We start from the raw sequence: 17,855 nt of genomic DNA, 5'->3' as shown, positions 1-17,855 counted from the left end.
TAAAAACAAATGTTTCCTTTCTCTGATTACAAAATCAAGATATGATGACTGCAGATTTGGGGGAAAATACAGAAAACTTGAGGAAAATAATAATATATGGAGAAAATCAGGGGGAAACTGGATCATAAAAATAATATATTTCCCTTCTGTGTAAATACTCAGAATTCAAGTATTTTCATGTATTCCCATGTAGGTCTCTTAACAGTCTCATGACAGAGGTGATAGAGGTATGGTTATTTTCATTTTATAAGGGCTCAAGGGAATTCAGAGCCAGTATGTGATCTGCTTAAGGTTATACAGATAGGAAGACAAGATCCAGCAAAGAGGATTCTAGTCTTCTGATGCATCAGGCATCTTCTCCAGCTCACAGTCATAGGATCAGCAAATGATACAGTAGTAGTTAACTGCAAGTACCTAAAATGAGCATACCTGCAAACATCGAACATAAGCAAGAAAATGTGCGAAATAGAATTATACCATTAATACATACATATGCTATATTCCGACATATGTATCAAATCCACGGAGATGGAAACTGCTTCTTTTTGGTGAATGACAGCACCCTTATGGCAGAAAGTGAGGAAGAACTAAAGAGCCTCTTGATGAAAGTGAAAGAGGAGAGTGAGAAAGTTGGCTTAAAGCTCAACATTCAGAAAACTAAGATCATGGCATCCAGTCCCATCACTTCATGGCAAATAGATGGGGAAACAGTGGCTGACTTTATTTTGGGGGCTCCAAAATCACTACAGATGGTGATTGCAGCCATGAAATTAAAAGATGCTTGCTCCTTGGAAGGAAAGTTATGACCAACCTAGATAGCATATTAAAAAGCAGAGACATTACTTTGCCAACAAATTTCCGTCTAGTCAAGGCTATGGTTTTTCCAGTGGTCATGTATGGATGTAAGAGTTGGACTGATCGCCGAAGAATTGATGTTTCTGAACTGTGATGCTGGAGAGGACTCTTGAGAGTCCCTTGGACTGCAAGGAGATCCAACCAGTCCATTCTAAAGGAGCTCAGTCCTGGGTGTTCATTGGAAGGACTGATGTTGAAGCTGAAACTCCAATACTTTGGCTACCTCATGCGAAGAGCTGACTCATTTGAAAAGACTCTGATGCTGGGAGGGATTGGGGTCAGGAGGAGAAGGGGACGACAGAGGATGAGATGGTTGGATGGCATCACCGGCTCGATGGACATGAGTTTGCGTGAACTCCAGGAGTTGGTGATGGACAGGGAGGCTGGCGTGCTGCAGTTCATGGGGTCGCACTGAGTTGGACACGACTGAGCGATTGAACTGAACGCAAAAAGAAAGCATCTGTGTCCTGTCTGAGAAACAGTGAGTGGAACCCATTGATAAAGACCAAAGACAAGCCAGAGGTCTCCCTTCTATCCCAAACAGCTCTCCCTTCCCCCCCGCCCTGTCACGCTACACACCCGCTGCACATGTGCACACACAGGATGTAATTCTAAGTTGATTTATTAATTGGCCCCTTCTTTCTGAAAAACCAGATATATGGCTAGGGTAATCATGTATGTTATCAGCTGAACTGGAACATGTGTAAAAGAGGTCACTGTTTCTGACTATGCAAGCCAAAGAGGCACAAGAATGACTGGGCAAATGGGAACTGTGGTCTCTCAGTAGCTGGATCCCCCTTTCACAAGCCAAGCACTGGGAATACACCCTTACTGCTCCAAAAACTGCCTGGTGTGTCCCATTTTGTCCAATATTGAATCTTAAGAAAAGTCTATGTCAAGAGAAAGTCATCAGCATTTTGTAGACCAGTTTAATAAACACTCCTACTAATTAGTGAATGTCTTTTAACAATGTGTAAGATCTTGTGGGATGTTTTGAAGTTGTATGTGCTTTGCAAGTCATATGAAAAAAGTTTTAGGAAACCAGTTAAATTTATTTTTGCCAACTTCTTTAAAAACTGAGACATCAAATAAAAGGGAAAAGCAATCTCTAAATCATTCAAAGGTATTTAAAATGCAAAGTTGTTTTCTTTGGTAACCAAAAAGTAGTGCTCTACACAGGAATGCCCAAATCATTTTCTGTTTAGAAGCTGGAATCATCTAATAAATAAGCTGCTTTCAGAATAGGTTTTTGGTTGATACTGTTAAGTTGACAAGCTGGGAGAAGAAAAACCCCTCAAATTAGAAAAGGAAGAAAGAAACCTTACATGATCTTTGTAGAAATTTACTGATGATAATATATGAAGTTTTTAAAACCAACCTTCCTATCGTATGCTCCTATTCCTATTCAAAATACCTCCTAAAAAACTAACTCTGATTCAGAAAGTCAAATAGAAATTGGAGCTTGGAAATATTTCTTTTTTTTTTAACAAAGAGAATTTCATATAGGTACACACAAAACACTGGCATATAATCTAAGTTTACCATTCATTCAAGGGACATTTCAATGTCTACTACACACGCAGCACTGGCACTATTAATAGTTGATGGTCCTGGATTTAAAATTTGCCAGTGGTTTTTTTCACTCAAGCACATTTATCTTTCAACTCTAAAAGGGGACTTTGTATTTAAATACTCTATAATTCTCACCCCAAAAAACATGACTAGAAATATATATTAAACAATAGCAAACTCAAAATGCTCCTGTAACAATATATGGCAGAGTACTTTCACATTTGTTAGCACTTCATGTTCTTTAATAGCCTAACTAGTACCCCCCTCTATAAAAGATGCTTAGAAATCTACAATTCTACACACAGTAATTTCTCATAAGAAACTATCCCTCATTTTCTCCAAATTTTACATTAAAGATGAATCCCACAACTGTGTTCTCAAGTTTGGAAAAGATAATGAATCGGACAAGCCAGTGTCAGTCTCCATAATAACCCCCTGAAGAATGTTAGAAGATCTACCTACTCTCACTCAAAGAACATCGATACCTATATATACACACAGACACACATATATATATGAACTTGATTTACTATTACATCTTTTTTTAAAATAGTACAGTTCCGATTTCCCGGGTAAGGCTTATTAAAGTCAAGACATAGAATCTTGAAAGTTAAGTCACAGAATTTTCTAGGTTTACTAACAAATAAGACTTCTTGAAAGAGCCGGATTCAAAGCTCAATTCTAAATGATAAAAAGGCAAATCAAAAATAAAGAGAAAATGAGTTACTCCACAACTGTAAAGAGAAGAACCTCAGCTCAAGGAGGAAATTTTAAAAAGTAGCCTTTTAGAGATGCAACAGCCAATCCATCCATAAAACCACCATAAGGCAGCCGTTATACACTGCACGTATTACATTCTGAATTAAGTTTTCAACAGGAAGAATATGGGAGGAAGGGGGGAGCAGTAAGTAAAAAAAACATTTTTTATAACATTACATAAGCAGACCAGTGCTTATTCCAGAAAACAGGGGAGGAAAGGGACCCTCTGTATTTGAACATGGCTTCTTGAATTTTTTGTGCCTCTCTGGCCTTAACCCATCACCACATAAATCATCTTTATCACCACTCCTTCCCAAAACCCCAACACGCATGCACGCACACAAAAAGGCATGCACACACAACATATACACAAAGAATTTTTAAAAATACAAGCCATATTCTTTTATGTCAAAAAATAAAATTCATACAAGAGTACAAAAATTCTGACATCTCAAGATTTATCAAAAATCAAAAGACAAAGCCACTGCTAAGCTACGCTGTGGTGGTCTTTGGTTGCTAAGTTGTATCTGACTCTTTGTGACGCCATGCACTGTAGCCCTCCAGGCTCCTCTGTCCATGGGATTTCCCAGGCAAACATACTGTAGTCAGCTGCCATCTCCTTTTCCAGGGGATCTTTCCAAGCCGGGCATCAAATCGGGGTCTCCTGCACTACAGGCAGTCTCCTGCCTTGCAGGTGGATTCTTTACTGACAGAGCCACCCGTACTGCAAACTCAGACCGAATACACTGCACTGAATTTTGAATAAACCCTGTCACTGGCTCCTATAGCACCAATTTCTAACACATCTAAAATCACAAACTTTGAAAACGAACTAAGTAAAATAGATGAGCATGAGAAATGGATGAAACTTAAATTACTGTTGAAACAGAGTTTTTTAAGTCCATTTTAAAATAAAAAATTTTCACAAATTGTTAAAGTTTCAAAAAAAAATTTCCCCACTGCAATAGTTCTCACTGAAAGCAAAAATGCAATACTATCCAATATTTTGGAATTTCTTGCTGTTTAATCAAACAGCTTAGACACAATGCCTTTGTAATAAAATGCTAAGAGAGATCCACAAAAACTGCAAAGAAACTGATCTGACAAGTTCCAATAAAGAACGTCATTTGCTTGTAAGACTTTAAACAGCACTAGTCAAACTACCATCTGGGCTTTGGTTTTAATCAAGCTTGTTAGTTAAACTGGAGCTGACATCATTTACATGACTCACCTAAATAAAATCTAAATTACATTAAGGATCTGTAAGATAGTCACTTACCTACGACCATCCAGTGGATTACAGTGTTCTAAGCATTGTATTAAATTATAAATATGTACATAATAAATGTGTGCATATACACATGCACGCACACACACCCCTATCTGCAGACACAGGCACAGATGGCTCTATCGCCAATCCACTTTTGGAAAATACAACCTACCATAATCTCTTACTGCAGAAAGACATCACATGCTATAACTACTACACTGTGATACAGTTCAATGGACTCAGTACTCTAGCCCCAAGACATTCTGATTATATTCCCTAATGAAATTTTTTTTCACTCAAAGTAAAAAAAAAAAAATCTTGGATCAGCAAGAGTTAAGTTGCTGAAGAAGAGTAAGTCTTAAGATATAAAAATTTAAATAAATTCTAAAACATCTGACTTCTCTAAGCCATTAAGACTAGCAAGTCATCTTTTACTAAATCTCTCACCTTAAGCTTTATTTCAAAACAGTGAATTCAGCAAAATTCATCCAATAAACTACCTTAGAGAAAAAGTGAAGAAAATATTCATTTGATTCTATTTCTAGCTATTTTGGTCAATTATTTTGTTACCTTAAGAAGGGCATCAGGTCAATGCACTAAACGTTATCCTGTCATCCAACAGATCTAAGTACACTATACCAGGAGTCACTGAATAAGTGAGTAATCATCACCATAGTTCTTACTCATATTCCGTGCAGTCCACAGTACACTGAAAACCACCCCTAACATAACCTCAAACCTCAAGTTTTCTATGTACCACCATGGAAAGAATATACTCTTCTTCCTACCAAAGTCCCCTCCAAAGATACAGATTCACACTGTGGTATTCTTTGCACTTCTTTCCAAAATTGTACAACAACAACAAATACAACGTGTTTTTCATTTTAAGTACAACTGATAAAATCAAATAAATTTTAAACTCACATTTACATACAAAAGTTAAGACTCAGTTTACAAATATAATCCACATGATACTGGCTCTAGGGTAGATAGAATCTAGATCCAGATACTGGTATTTCAATCAAAACCCACCTACACTTCCTACTAGAATAAATAGTAAGCTTTTTTATTTGCCACACATGTTCTTACAGCATTAACCAAACCTAAACACACACAACTGTGTCAGCAGAGAACACTGACAACTGTAGAAAAAAAACAGTGCAAGTGTGTTTTTTTTTTAAGTGTCTGATGACACCTATAATTATACAAACCAATTCAGACTCTACAACTTCAATAGGAATGCCACTTTTAAAGATGCCCAAGGCATTTTAAATTAGGCAAATTTCATACCTCTTGGTGACACCACAAAACCGTAATTATTGGGCAAGACATAAGTCTGACCCGATAAGGCAATTCTTAAATCTTTCTCCTATCTAAAGTAATTACCATAGTATTATTGACTACTACTCAAAATCAATCTTAAAAATCATGTATGTCCCATTTCAAAAAAGTAGAGGTAAGTAGAATATCATAGCACAGAACAGACATGAAAACTAGTTCAGTTTGATAACTGAAAAGCTAAGTTTCTGATGTTTGCTAAGCAGTCCCACAATCTGCTGGCCCTATGCCACCATGGCCCAGTGCCAGCCTGATGTAGGGTCAGGCTAAAAATAGCAGCCAAGCAGCTAGAACACATAGGTCTTTGTGACCTCAACTTTTATTTCCCTAAATCAAGGCAGGTTGAAGGGGAGAGGACAACGGCTGGCAAAGAAAGGAATGGAATACACTCTCTTGGTTGGTATGTCCCACCTCTTTGGATTTCTTGCCTTTTTCCCTACCACGCTCTCCTATTCCTCACTCCCCGACTCCATTTCCCATAACCAACAAAGGAAGAGAAAGAGGATGGGCAACAGGGAAGGAGGGAAACGAAGAACTGGAACTCCGAGGCAGGCTGAGTGCAGAGGTTCCCCCATCAAGACCCTCAAGTCTCACTTGATTTACCCTTACATCTCTTACCCTCAAGTCTCACCTCATCATCACAAAGCAGCCATTGGTCATTTCAGTCCTCAGTTTTTTACCATGGTCCAGAGAAAAAGACAAAAACTACACAGGATATAATTATGGGAAAGAAGGAAGAATTAGAATATGGTATCTATAGTTCAAAATCCTAAATGTTAAAGAAAGCTTGAAGAATGCTTTAAAAAAAAAAAAAAAGTCCAGGACTTCTCTTGAAGTCTGGTGGTTGGGACTCAGCGATTTCACTGCTGAGGGCCTGGGTTAAATCTCGATGCTTGGTCCAAAAAATAAAAAATTTAAATTAAAAAATAAAGTCCTAAAGAAATAAGGTAAACTTACTAAAAAAAAAAAGTCCTCTCTCACATACATCTGACTACAAACTTATGATATTTGCATTTTAGGTATTTATTTTATTTAGAAAAACCATGACCATCTTCTTCACAGAAATAATAATAAGCTGTAGCAGGAACAAAGGCTCAACACAACCAGTCTACAGCATTGCCTTCAACTTCTGCTAGCCTTTACCAATCAACAGCAACATCAGAAGAGGCTCCAGGCTTTGCCCTTTACACTGATAAAATACCTATACTCCATTTATAAAAATGCTGATCACAGTCAGCAAATATTTAACAGCTATAAGGTGGCACAGATAGCATTCTAAATTGTATTAATGTAATTAAGAGAACGTAAATCTTGCTTCTGTGGACTCATTCAATGTTCTATCTTCTTACACACAGTTTCTGTATAATACCTTCTAACATTAGAGATCTGACATCAATTAACAATGAAAAATGCTTTAACAGACAGACTGTTAAATATGGCAGGACCAGGTAGTGAGTCACTTGAATTTTAAGGACATTAATTCACTAAATGAGCCTCCAATTTATCTGATCAGCTTTTTCAGTTAGTATGAGTTTAAATGTACTGACAGGTTATCCTGCATCCTTCCAATTAACGTCCTTTCAATTTTCAAAGAAAATTAAATCTTTTTATTAGCACAAGAAATAGTATAATTTTCAATCATAACATTAAAAAAGTTATAAAAGATACATATATGTGTGGCATATATATTGCAATTAGATCTAACATGGAAGATACTCCTTTTTCAAAAGTTAGAGAAGTGTCTGATGAGTGACAGTCAAAACCACTCCACACAACCATCTTGCAAAGCTGAAATTAACTCACAAAGGCCTTTTTAAAATGTAGTTTTTCAAATCTTAAAATCACATGTTAAAAATCATAGCTCTGATCACAACTTAAAATTCTGGCTACTGTGAAAAATCATTCTAGAAAGTAGCAAGAGATTATTATAAACATAAAGATGAACTTTCTAGACTAGTTAATGATGATGCATCATGAGTAATATTACTCAGAGGGTAAGAGTACCAGCCAGAGAGGCTGTGTCTGGCTCCATAATTTACCAGCCTATGTGACCTTGGGCAAAAGTCACTTGCACTTTTTTTCCTATGCTTCAGTTTTCTCATCTGTAAAATGAGAATAATAAAAGTACCTAACTCCACAGGGCTGTTAAGAAATATAATGTACTTGGAGCCGTAACTGGCACATGGTTAAGTGTGCTGAAAGTGACTGCTATTATTATCATTATTACTATTAGTAAATGTTATAGGAGTATTAAGAGAGTCAACATAAACTATGTGCAGCTAAATAAAGAAAAGCCCCAAATCACACAAGGTCTTTAAATGAGATGTTAATAAAGTTTCGAGGCCACATCGATTACATGAAAGAAGCGCATCGAGGGGTTATGCAGACAGCACTATTCACGGATGATGAGGGTGTCACTCATCAGAGGCACTGAGAAGCGCACAAACACAGGCCAAACACAACGTCTGTGTTTTCACAAACATGCTCAAGTCAGAGCAAACAAATTTCCTACAAGGTACTGACTTCTATTGTTCTGTGTGTTTTCAGCTTTCAGTAAATTCTGTATTACAAGGAGGATGCATACGATGATGGAGATTCACACCAACTGTAATACAGTTTCATACAGTCAGCAATCATACTAACCGTTTCCTGAACTTTAATCTCATCATAGAACATCTCTACAATGTCCAAATGTCCACCAATATTTTACACTAGCATGCACTAAACATGCTAGAATCACTGCTTAACTGAAGCCATTAGAATCTGGTCTGAAACTAAAATGCTATCTAGAAAAAAAATACTCATAACACTAGATGAAATGTTAACCAAATAATCTCTCCAACATCAAAGACAATTTACATTCAAGATATGCTTGTCCTGATATTGGAGATTTTCTGAAATTTACCAAATGTTCCCAGCAAATTAAGAGGCAGTCTGTGAGTAGAAAAACAGAGATTCCACGTTTAACTTTGCAATTTACTATACCTATCAGGACAAATTACTCAACGTGTCTGTGCGGTGCTTTTCTCATCAGCAAAAGGGGAGAGGCTGGAACTGATCTTTACAAATCTCCAGAGCTCTAATCTCTCTCTATAATAACTATCACACAATAGTTTTGTATAAAAACAGCATCTCACCTGTTCGAATATTTAAGAAGAAACAGAAGAGAGCACCTGTACACAGGGTCACTGAAATATGCTTGGGATAAGGACACTCAAATGACACCTACTTCCATCTGTCTTTTCTCTCACTTAGGAACATCAAATTAGCTACAAACACATAAATTTATTTATTTATTGCAAAGAGTGAGACACGACTTAGCAACTGAACAACAACAAATACTTGTAATATATGCTGACAGAAAACTAGTTATCACTTAAGAATTCAGTTAGCATACCCTTAGCAACAGAGTTCACTTACTATCAGCTGAAAGTCAACATTTAAGTTCAAAATGAAAAGCAGATTTTGCACTGCATTCTCTCCAAAGCTTGTTTTGGCCACCTTTTCTAGATCAAAAAAATTAAGGAAGCATCCTATTTTTAAAGAACTGAAAACCATGCACAAAGCATATTCTCAGCAGAGCGCCCAGCACTGAAAGCAGAAAGCGGAAAGATATTCGGATCTTTTCAAACAAATCTAACTAACACGCTTTACTTTCGAGACTCTGGCTAGGATTGAGAAACAAGAGTCTCTTCTCATGGGACAAAACTATGTAACATATTTCTCCAAATCATCATTCGATACTGATTTCTTGGCAGATGAGTCTTTCCACTCACTTGAAGAAACGGCTCACGTTTTGTAGTTTACAGTAATGTTCAAATATTTACATATATCGAAAAATTAATAAACCAAGAAAACTAAATTAGGTTTTTGTTGGGAAAAAGCACCATTCTTCAAACTATGTGATAGTAATTTGAAAGGTAACTAAAAACGATTTCATGGGCTCTATGTAATTTACTACCACTTAAAAACTAGTCTCCTATAATCTGCTTTGTTCACAGAAGTTTATACTTACCTATAATCTGACTTCTTTTGTAGGATATTTGTTCTCTTAAATAAAACAGTTGAAGGTCAACAGCAGATCAAGTTTAATGATTGCCCCTATAAAAATTTCTAACACAGCATGAGTTTTTTTTATCATACACATAGGTAAGTTTCTTAAAGGTCTTTCCATCACTGAAGAAAACTGATTTTCTAACACAAAAATATAAAACACATCAGCATTTGGAATTAGTACAGACCCATTTGTATAATTTTTAAAAGGGACAACTTTCTTTAAAAAAAGCATCAGTCATTCCCTCACTGCCATCCTGTTCACTAAAGATATTACTAGATGAAATCATGCATTCTTAAGTAAACTTTTAATATGATTTTGAGTAGAGCAGACATGCTAGCTTGTTATTTTTCCAGATGAAACATTTTAAGTTTGAATTGATAGTTACTGACTACCCATTGTGAAAAGAAAAGAAGCCAACATAAAGGAAAACAGATAAACATCTCAACAATTGGCCAGGACATACTTAAAGACAATGCTGACTCCGACTGCTCAATTAATTGCAATAATCGTTCTATTAAAGGAGGTGTTCCAAACAATCCTGATGTCTTTAAAAGGAAAGGTATCCAGGTTTCGCATCTGAAGAAAGGATGAAATTCAATGCACAGCTGAAATAAAATAAGAGAGATGGTCTTTTCCTCAATTCCAGGGTGTACTCAGAATGGGGAGGGGGGAAACGGCAAGAAATTAAAGACTGAAGCAAGAGTAGAAGTATTTACTTAACTCAAATCCGGAATTCCCACCTTTCAGTACTGTTGAAATCTTTTGGCTACAAAAAGTACTGTCTCCCGAATGAACACTTCAGATTTCTTCATTGGACCAGTACTAACCATCAGAGAACTAAGTATCACAAAAATTCAAAGCTTTCTTCACTTAAAATTGAAAACTGAGACTCCCTGAGACCAATGCTGAGCACATGAGATGCTCAAATGCTTTCGAAAAATCAATTATAAGCAAATGAAACAACTCAGAGAGGAAGACAAAAAAAATACATATATGCAATAGTTTCAAATTTTCTTTTCTGTAATTTTTCATTAACCAAAACTTAACAAGTATAGGCTCTGATTCAAATTTGTTCTATATCATTACTTTAAACTTGGAAATACATTCAACAAGCTATATCATCATTAATAAACAAAACACCTAACTCTGAAAGTGCTTTCAGAATCACATCTTTATACAATAATCTTTGGTCTGTAAAGAAAATAAAAATACCCAAAGACCAACTAATTAATTAGCCTCAAGTAAGTTAGTTGATTAAAATAGTAACCATCCTAAATCCAGTATTTAATACTGATCCCCTTTTACTGCCTTGCTACTCCCTAAATCATGAAATTTATATAACAAATCTGAAAGGACCATGAGAATGCTTACCAGTGTTAACATAACTTTTCTCCCAAAAGTAACCAACATTTAAAAAAAAAAAATTCCTTTTAAAACTCAGCTCCTTTCTTCTACAAAAGACTAGTTTCTAGTTTTGTTTAGACATTCCTTGCTTTTAAATGATTGTTCAGTCACAAATAAGGAAATGGTGTTTCAAAACAAAAAAAAACTAAGGATACACCAGGTCTTCAGAAAGGAGACACACACATACTCCAAAACAAAAAATATGCATTCATTAAAAACACAAGGATAATTTTTCTAAGATTTCTTATTACAAAAATATATGCTTCTAATTTTAAGAAAAATCCAACCATAAGTTAATACAATGAAAAGTAAAATTCTCCCCAAAACCGTGCCCATTCATCTGCCCTTCTCCAAAGATAATCACTATTCAATGGTTGTTTATGTAGCCTTTCCAGACATCTCTATAACACCAATATGCAAATCCGTCTCTTTGTTTTCAACAGAAACTGCAGCGTACTATATGAACACTTGATTTGTTTTCAAATGAAACATGTTGGTCACCCTTATATGTCAGCATATAAAAATTTACTTTGTTTTTTCATGGTTGCATAGTATTCCACTGAGTACTTCTTAACCAGCTCCCCTATGATAGAAATTTAGATTGAGTCCAGCTTTTCAGTTCCAAACCGTACTGCAATGAGCATCACCCACCACACTGAACATCTCTGCACACTGATATCAATAAATCTATAGAATAAATTCCTAGAAATGACACAAAAAGACTGTGCCCAGTATCAGGGGAGGCAGCATCCTATTCTCCCAACTCCTCAATCAAGTCTGGGTAATATCTACCGGTGAGTCAGTGTGGTAGATGAAAACAGCTTTCCATTTTTGTCTCTTGTATTGAAGATGAATATATTAATAATTTGCATTTATTTGTGAAATGTCTATTTTTCCTACCAAGTTCTTCATCTCTCTTTTTCCCCAAATTTTAGGAATTATCTGCCAGCCTTTGGTCAAACATGTTGCAAACAACTACACCAGTTAGTTGCTTAACTTGGTCCATCATATTTTCAGTCCTACAGAAACTTTGAGATTTTTTTAAATCAAGTAACTTGTATCTGTCTTTTCCTTTACAATTCAAGTTTCAGGCCCCATTCAGTTCAGTTCAGTCGCTCAGTCATGTCCGACTCTCTGCGACCCCATGAATCACAGCACGCCAGGCCTCCCTGTCCATCACCAACTCCCGGAGTTCACTCAAACTCATGTCCACAGAGCGGGTGATGCCATCCAGCCATCAGGGACATTCTTTTCCAGGCTTCCCTTGTAGCTCAGTCAGTAAAGAATCTGCATGCAATGCAGGAGACCTGGGTTTGATCCCTGGGTTGGGGAGATCCCCTGGAGAAGCAAATGGCAACCCACTCCAGTATCCTTGCCTGGAAAATCTCATGGCCGACGAGCCTGGTAGGCTGCAGTCCATGGGGTTGCAAAAAGTCAGGCACGATTAAGCTACTAACACTTTTCAGGCAAAAATTTTTGTGGAAAATTCGGTTGTGACATTACTCAAGTACTGTTAATTATATTTACATTCAAGCACCTTCAGTATTAGCTCCCTTCCAATATACCATTGGAATAAGCTAACAATGCTTTCTCTAAAACTTCCCGTAATCAACTGATGGACAGCTCTGCACCAATTAAATACTGCTTACAACTACTACTCAAATTTTTTCCTTTAAACTTCTTCTTAAAATCCAGGGGTTGAAAAATAACCAAGAAAGTATGTTTAAATACTGGGAAGTCCCAATTCTCTGCCCCTCAATCCTTAAGTAATCTTCAACATTGTAAGTGGAAAATAAAGTCCAGCAACTAGACTGTCTGTATTATAGCTATAATTTAGTCATCTCTACAAAAGTCAATGAATACTTCCTGTACAAACAAACTTGTAATTTTGCAATACCAGAAAACTGCTTATGATGCTATCAACACATATTCTGTTGTTTTCCATTTCAGGTTATGAAGCAAAAAAGACTTCTACCTCAAATCACAAAATTATAAAATAAGCTTCATGTTAGTTCCAATTCAAACCGCCACTTAGAGCTAAATTAGACGGTTAATCTAGCCACTCTCTCTGTTCTTCATCAAGGAAAAAAAAAAAATCCTGGTCATAAGTTTTCTATCTCACAGTGCCAACTGCCAGGCATTTAACAGCCTTCCATCTCTACACCGACTGGCACAACAAGTAATACAACTTGGAAGTAAAGGAAATTGGCAGAACACAGAGGGGAAAAAAGAATTTTTTTTCCACCATTTGTACAGCACTTGTTTAGCACGTATGTAAGTGTTTCCAAAAGGGTGGTCAACTTCTCAAGCTATATGAGAAGCATCATCCTACTTTCACATCAACCACTGCCAACTCCATTCAGTGGCCTCCTTCCCCTCTGGGGACTATTCAGAAAGTTACTATTTTCTTTTACAACTCACCCAGGCCTCTTCACCAATGAAAGCAGGCAAGGCCCACGCTGTGTGTCTGTCTCCTAGAGAAGATTGCATCTTTTATTTATCGTCCCTTGGCTTTATTTTCACAGTGAATTCCTGGCTTAAATGCAATCAGCCAAGAAACCCTCCCTGTGCGCTCTCCTGTCATTCCTCATTGCTTGCAAGCAGAGTCAAGCACAGAAGGGGGAAAAAAAAAACTCAGCATTGCCAGCCAAGCCATAAAAACTCACAAACTAGTTTGTTATACTGAGATACCATGGATGTGCTTCAATCCATTTCAACCAGGCAGGAAACAAGGGGAGGAGGGGTATAACTTGAAAGAATGTTAATTAGATTTTTTTTTTAAAGGATAGATGGATAGCCTCAGAAGTTAAACCCCGCTCCAGACATAAGGAAAGGGTGTCTAACCTAGAAAAGGCAACACTGGGGGCGGCCTTTAGAAATAAATGACCATGCAGAAAATCACGTTCGCAGATTGCATTAGAATTCAAATTAACCAGACAGGATTAAAACAAATCTTAATTCTCTCTTGGGGCCCCACCCAGACCCCTACCCGACTCCCAAAGAGAAGGATAAAAGAAACTGACTACGGAAAGAGAAGATTAAATTAAAAATCAGGGACAGTGATGCTGCCAAATCTCTCCCCGTTCATTAGGAACCGCGTTCACCACGACAATTTAAATAGCACTATAAGAGGGGGGTAGAAAAATACGCCGTTTTGCAATCAGGAGAAAAAAATACGAGGAAAGGGGAGTTTCACTACAGCATTGTTCTTTTCCGTCTAGCTCAAACATCCCCGGCACTATAGCTGGAAAAAAAAATATCCGACCAGAAAGACACTTTGGAGGGTGGGGGGAGCGGGGAGCACAGAGAAAGCTTTTAAAACTCGGTATCTGAGAAAACTCTCATGGTCTGTCAGAGAAAGAAGGGCTGTGCAGCTTTAAGTCAGTCCTTCTCTCGCCTTTGTCAAATATCTTCTACTTTACAAGCCCTGAAAAGAAATAAAGAGACTCTTTTGTTTGGTTTCCCCTTTTAGGAGGGTGACAGAAAACTGAACGGGGCACGAATAAGCCCGAAAACGAGAACAAAGTGCGGGGTCGCGCCCGACTGCCGGGCGGTCGCGCCGGGAGGGACGCGGCGCCGACGCGGAGCCCCTCCGCCTCGCGCTCCGGCCGCGAGCGCCCGGCCTGGCGCAGCCCCCCGCGGCCCGCACGGAGCAAGACCCCCGGCCGCCTCCCCGGTGCGACCCGAACTCCGCCGCCGGGAGCCCCGGGTACGCCGCGGTCTCCGCTAAGGGGAAGAGCCAGCTGCCACGGGCCCGGCTCGCACCCTCTCATTCGCGGGCGTCCTCGGGAGGAGAGGTCCCTCGGGAAAGGGGTCCAGCCTGACGTCCGCGCACCGCGAGAAGGAGAGGCGCGGACGGAAGGGCGTTTAAACCCCGGGGCGGCCGGCGGAGCTCGCCCGGGCCAGCCCAGACGCCGCAGCGACTCCCCCGCCCCCCGGCACGCCGCGGCCGCCAGCCCGTCGAAGCCCAGCGAGGAGCGGCCGCCGAGCGGCATTCAAACACATTTCCCTGCCCTCAAATGGAGGGGGCGGGGAGGGGGTGCAGAGGAGAGAGACCGGCGAGTGACAGACAAGGGGAGAGACGAGGCAGAGCGCAGAGCGCGGCCCGGCCGCCGGCTCGGTCCCAGCCGGCATTGTCTGTGCGGCCCGCGCCCCCGCCCCCGCCCCGCACGGCCCCTCCACAGACACCCTCCGCCGGAGCCCGGCCGGCCGCCCGCGCCTTTGTCCACATTCGCCCCCCAAAACGGGTCAGCGGCTCTGCAGGACGTGCTCGCCGGGAGAAGGGCGGGGGACGGGGCGGGCAGGGGGCTCCCGACACCCACCCGGCGGACCCCGCGGAGGGGCGCGTCCTGCTGATTCATTTCCCACTCGCGCTGGCCCGTCCGGGGAGACAGGGGGCGGGGAGGGGCGGAGAGGAAATGGGCGCTTCGCTCTCAAGGACTGTCCCGGCCAGTGAGGGCATCGGGCGGGGTGCGGGCGCGCGCTGCGCTGAGGGGCTGCCCAGAGGGAGGGAGCGGACGCCCCCCACCCCCCGAGGGACTGACGGACGGACAGACGACCCCGCCACTGCCCCGTGACTCACCGACTTGCAGGACGTTGTCTACGCAGCCGCTCTCCAGCAGCGCGATGCCCCGGCGGAAGGGCAGCCGAGTCTCGTCGCCGCCCTCCGCCGGCCCGGCGGCCCCCACCGACGGGGCCCCGGCCCCGGAGGCGGCGGCAGCGGCGGCGGCGGCAGCGGCGGCGGCGGCCGAGGTGGCGGCCGGCGAGGACGAGGAGCCGCCGCCGCCCGCGCCGCCCGCGCCGCCGCCCGCGCCGCCGGGGCCGCCGCTGTCGTCGCCGGGGCCGCCCGCGGCGCCGCCGCCGGTGTTGAAGGACGAGTACATGCAGATCTCCCGCTCGCTGCGGGGGAAGGACCAGTAGACGATGCGGCGCTGCACCGGCTCCGGGATGCGCTCGAAGCGCTCCTCCACGCGCTGGAACGGCCACTTCTCAGCCACCTTGCGCGCCGCGATGTCCAACAGCGACTCGGGGCTCTGGGTCTTGCCCGGCGGCAGCAGCCCCAGCGCTGCGCCGCCTCCGCACGCCGCTGCCGCCACGCCACCCGCCCGCGGGCCCGGCCGACAGGCAGAGCTGTAACCGCCACCCGCTCCTCCGCCGCCGCTGCTGGCCCCGCCGCCGCCGCCGCCGCCGCCGCCGCCGCCGCCGCCCGGCCGGCAGCAGAGCCGTTTCGCGGGAGGAGGCTGCTGTCCGCGCTCCGCCATGACCGCGCCGCTTCTAACCCGACAGCGGAAGTGCCGGGACCCTATAAACGGCACAAGGAAGCGCGACACGCACACGCCGCCGCGACGCCACGCTGCCATCTAAGGCCCGCCGCTCCATGTACGGGCACAGGAGGTGGGGCCTTCGCCGTGACGTCGAGGCCGAGGCGGGGCACCGATAGGGGGACCTAGGGCCAAGGGCGGGGCCTATGCAAATCACTGGGCTGAAACATAAATAGAGCACTCCGCGGACACGGGGGTAGCGGGGGCGGTGGGGTTGGGTGCCCGACGGGTTGTGAGAATGTCAGGCTGCTGTGACGCGGGGGGCGGGGCTCAGGCGGGGTTCCCGGGGGAGGGGGCGGGCCGCCCGGCATGGCCTAGGGTGCATGGGTCTCTGCGCCCCCTTCCTGCTCAAGTTCCCCCGCCAATTCCCTGCCTCCCTTTGATGTCCCGCAAGTGAGGACGCGCGCTTCTTGGGTCGCTGCGGGGAGGGAAGACTAGATGGGAGGTGAGCACGGGAGAGGGGTCCGGGTAAGCGGGGGGCGGGACCCTGAGTCGAGGCCCCACCCCCAGCCCCGCCAGAGCCGGCCCGCCGGGGGAAAAGCCTCTGGGCGGAGGAGGCGCCTTCAAAACAAAGAAATGCGGCGTGGAACCCGGGGGACTGGGGTGGTGAGGAAGGCGGAGGAGGTGCGGCTGAGGCCGCCTGCTTCCCCTTCAGTCAGCCCAGAGGAACTCCCCCCACCCCCAGCCCGGGCTGCGGCGCCGGAGAAGAGGGAGGAGGCTGCGGTAGTCGGCTGTTTTCCATTTCACTTTTGCAGACCAAGGCGGAGAAGAGCACCAGCTCCGCTGCTCCTCTTGTCTGCAGCGCGCTCAACCCCGAGCGAGTCTCAGCCTCCGCTCAGTCTCGGTTTCCAAGCTTGCCAAAGTGTCCGAAAACGCGCAGAGCGCTCGGAACCTGTCCCGCAGCTGTGCGACGCGCGTCTCGAGCTGGCCGCAGCCGCCCCGCCCTCGCGCGCCTTCAGCCCCGCGGGCGGGGGATGCCGGCTCCGCGGCCGCTCTACCGGGACCCCGCTCCAGGCCCGGGCGTGCTCCGGCTCGAGGTGGAAGGCACACCCGGGTAGTGGATTTTGCAAACACACCTTTGTGAGTACACACGACACGGGCGCGCGCGCACACACCCTACAGGCGCGCGCGCACAGTCCAGCCGGCTGCAGACGGCGCGCCCCGGCCGCTCGGCGGCTGATGGTGGCTGCGTGCGCACTCGGTGCGCCTTTGAGTCCACGGCCAGCCTCGACCCCGGGCTGCGGGGAGCCCTTGCGCTCGGGACGCACGCCGGGCTCTC

The 17,855-nt window shown here is 43.4% G+C and overlaps 1 protein-coding gene across 1 annotated transcript in view; it reads right to left on the bottom strand.

Annotated features, from left to right (window-relative positions):
* The window catches only part of ZSWIM6 (zinc finger SWIM-type containing 6), a 224,657-nt gene extending 207,999 nt beyond the window's left edge, over window positions 1-16,658 (bottom strand). The window contains exon 1 of the mRNA XM_055422014.2: window positions 15,838-16,658. Within this exon, the coding sequence (XP_055277989.2) occupies window positions 15,838-16,615 (778 nt within the window). The 5' untranslated portion in view covers window positions 16,616-16,658. The remainder of the gene's footprint in view (window positions 1-15,837) is intronic.
* Window positions 16,659-17,855: the final 1,197 nt, after the last annotated feature.

This window comes from Moschus berezovskii, chromosome 18 (genome assembly GCF_049115385.1).
Source record: "Moschus berezovskii isolate FMDL1 chromosome 18, NW_MosBer_1.0, whole genome shotgun sequence".
In the NCBI taxonomy this organism is placed as follows: Eukaryota; Metazoa; Chordata; class Mammalia; order Artiodactyla; family Moschidae; genus Moschus; species Moschus berezovskii.
The sequence above is the reverse complement of the archived record's forward strand: the minus strand, read 5'-3'. Positions and strand labels throughout refer to the sequence as shown.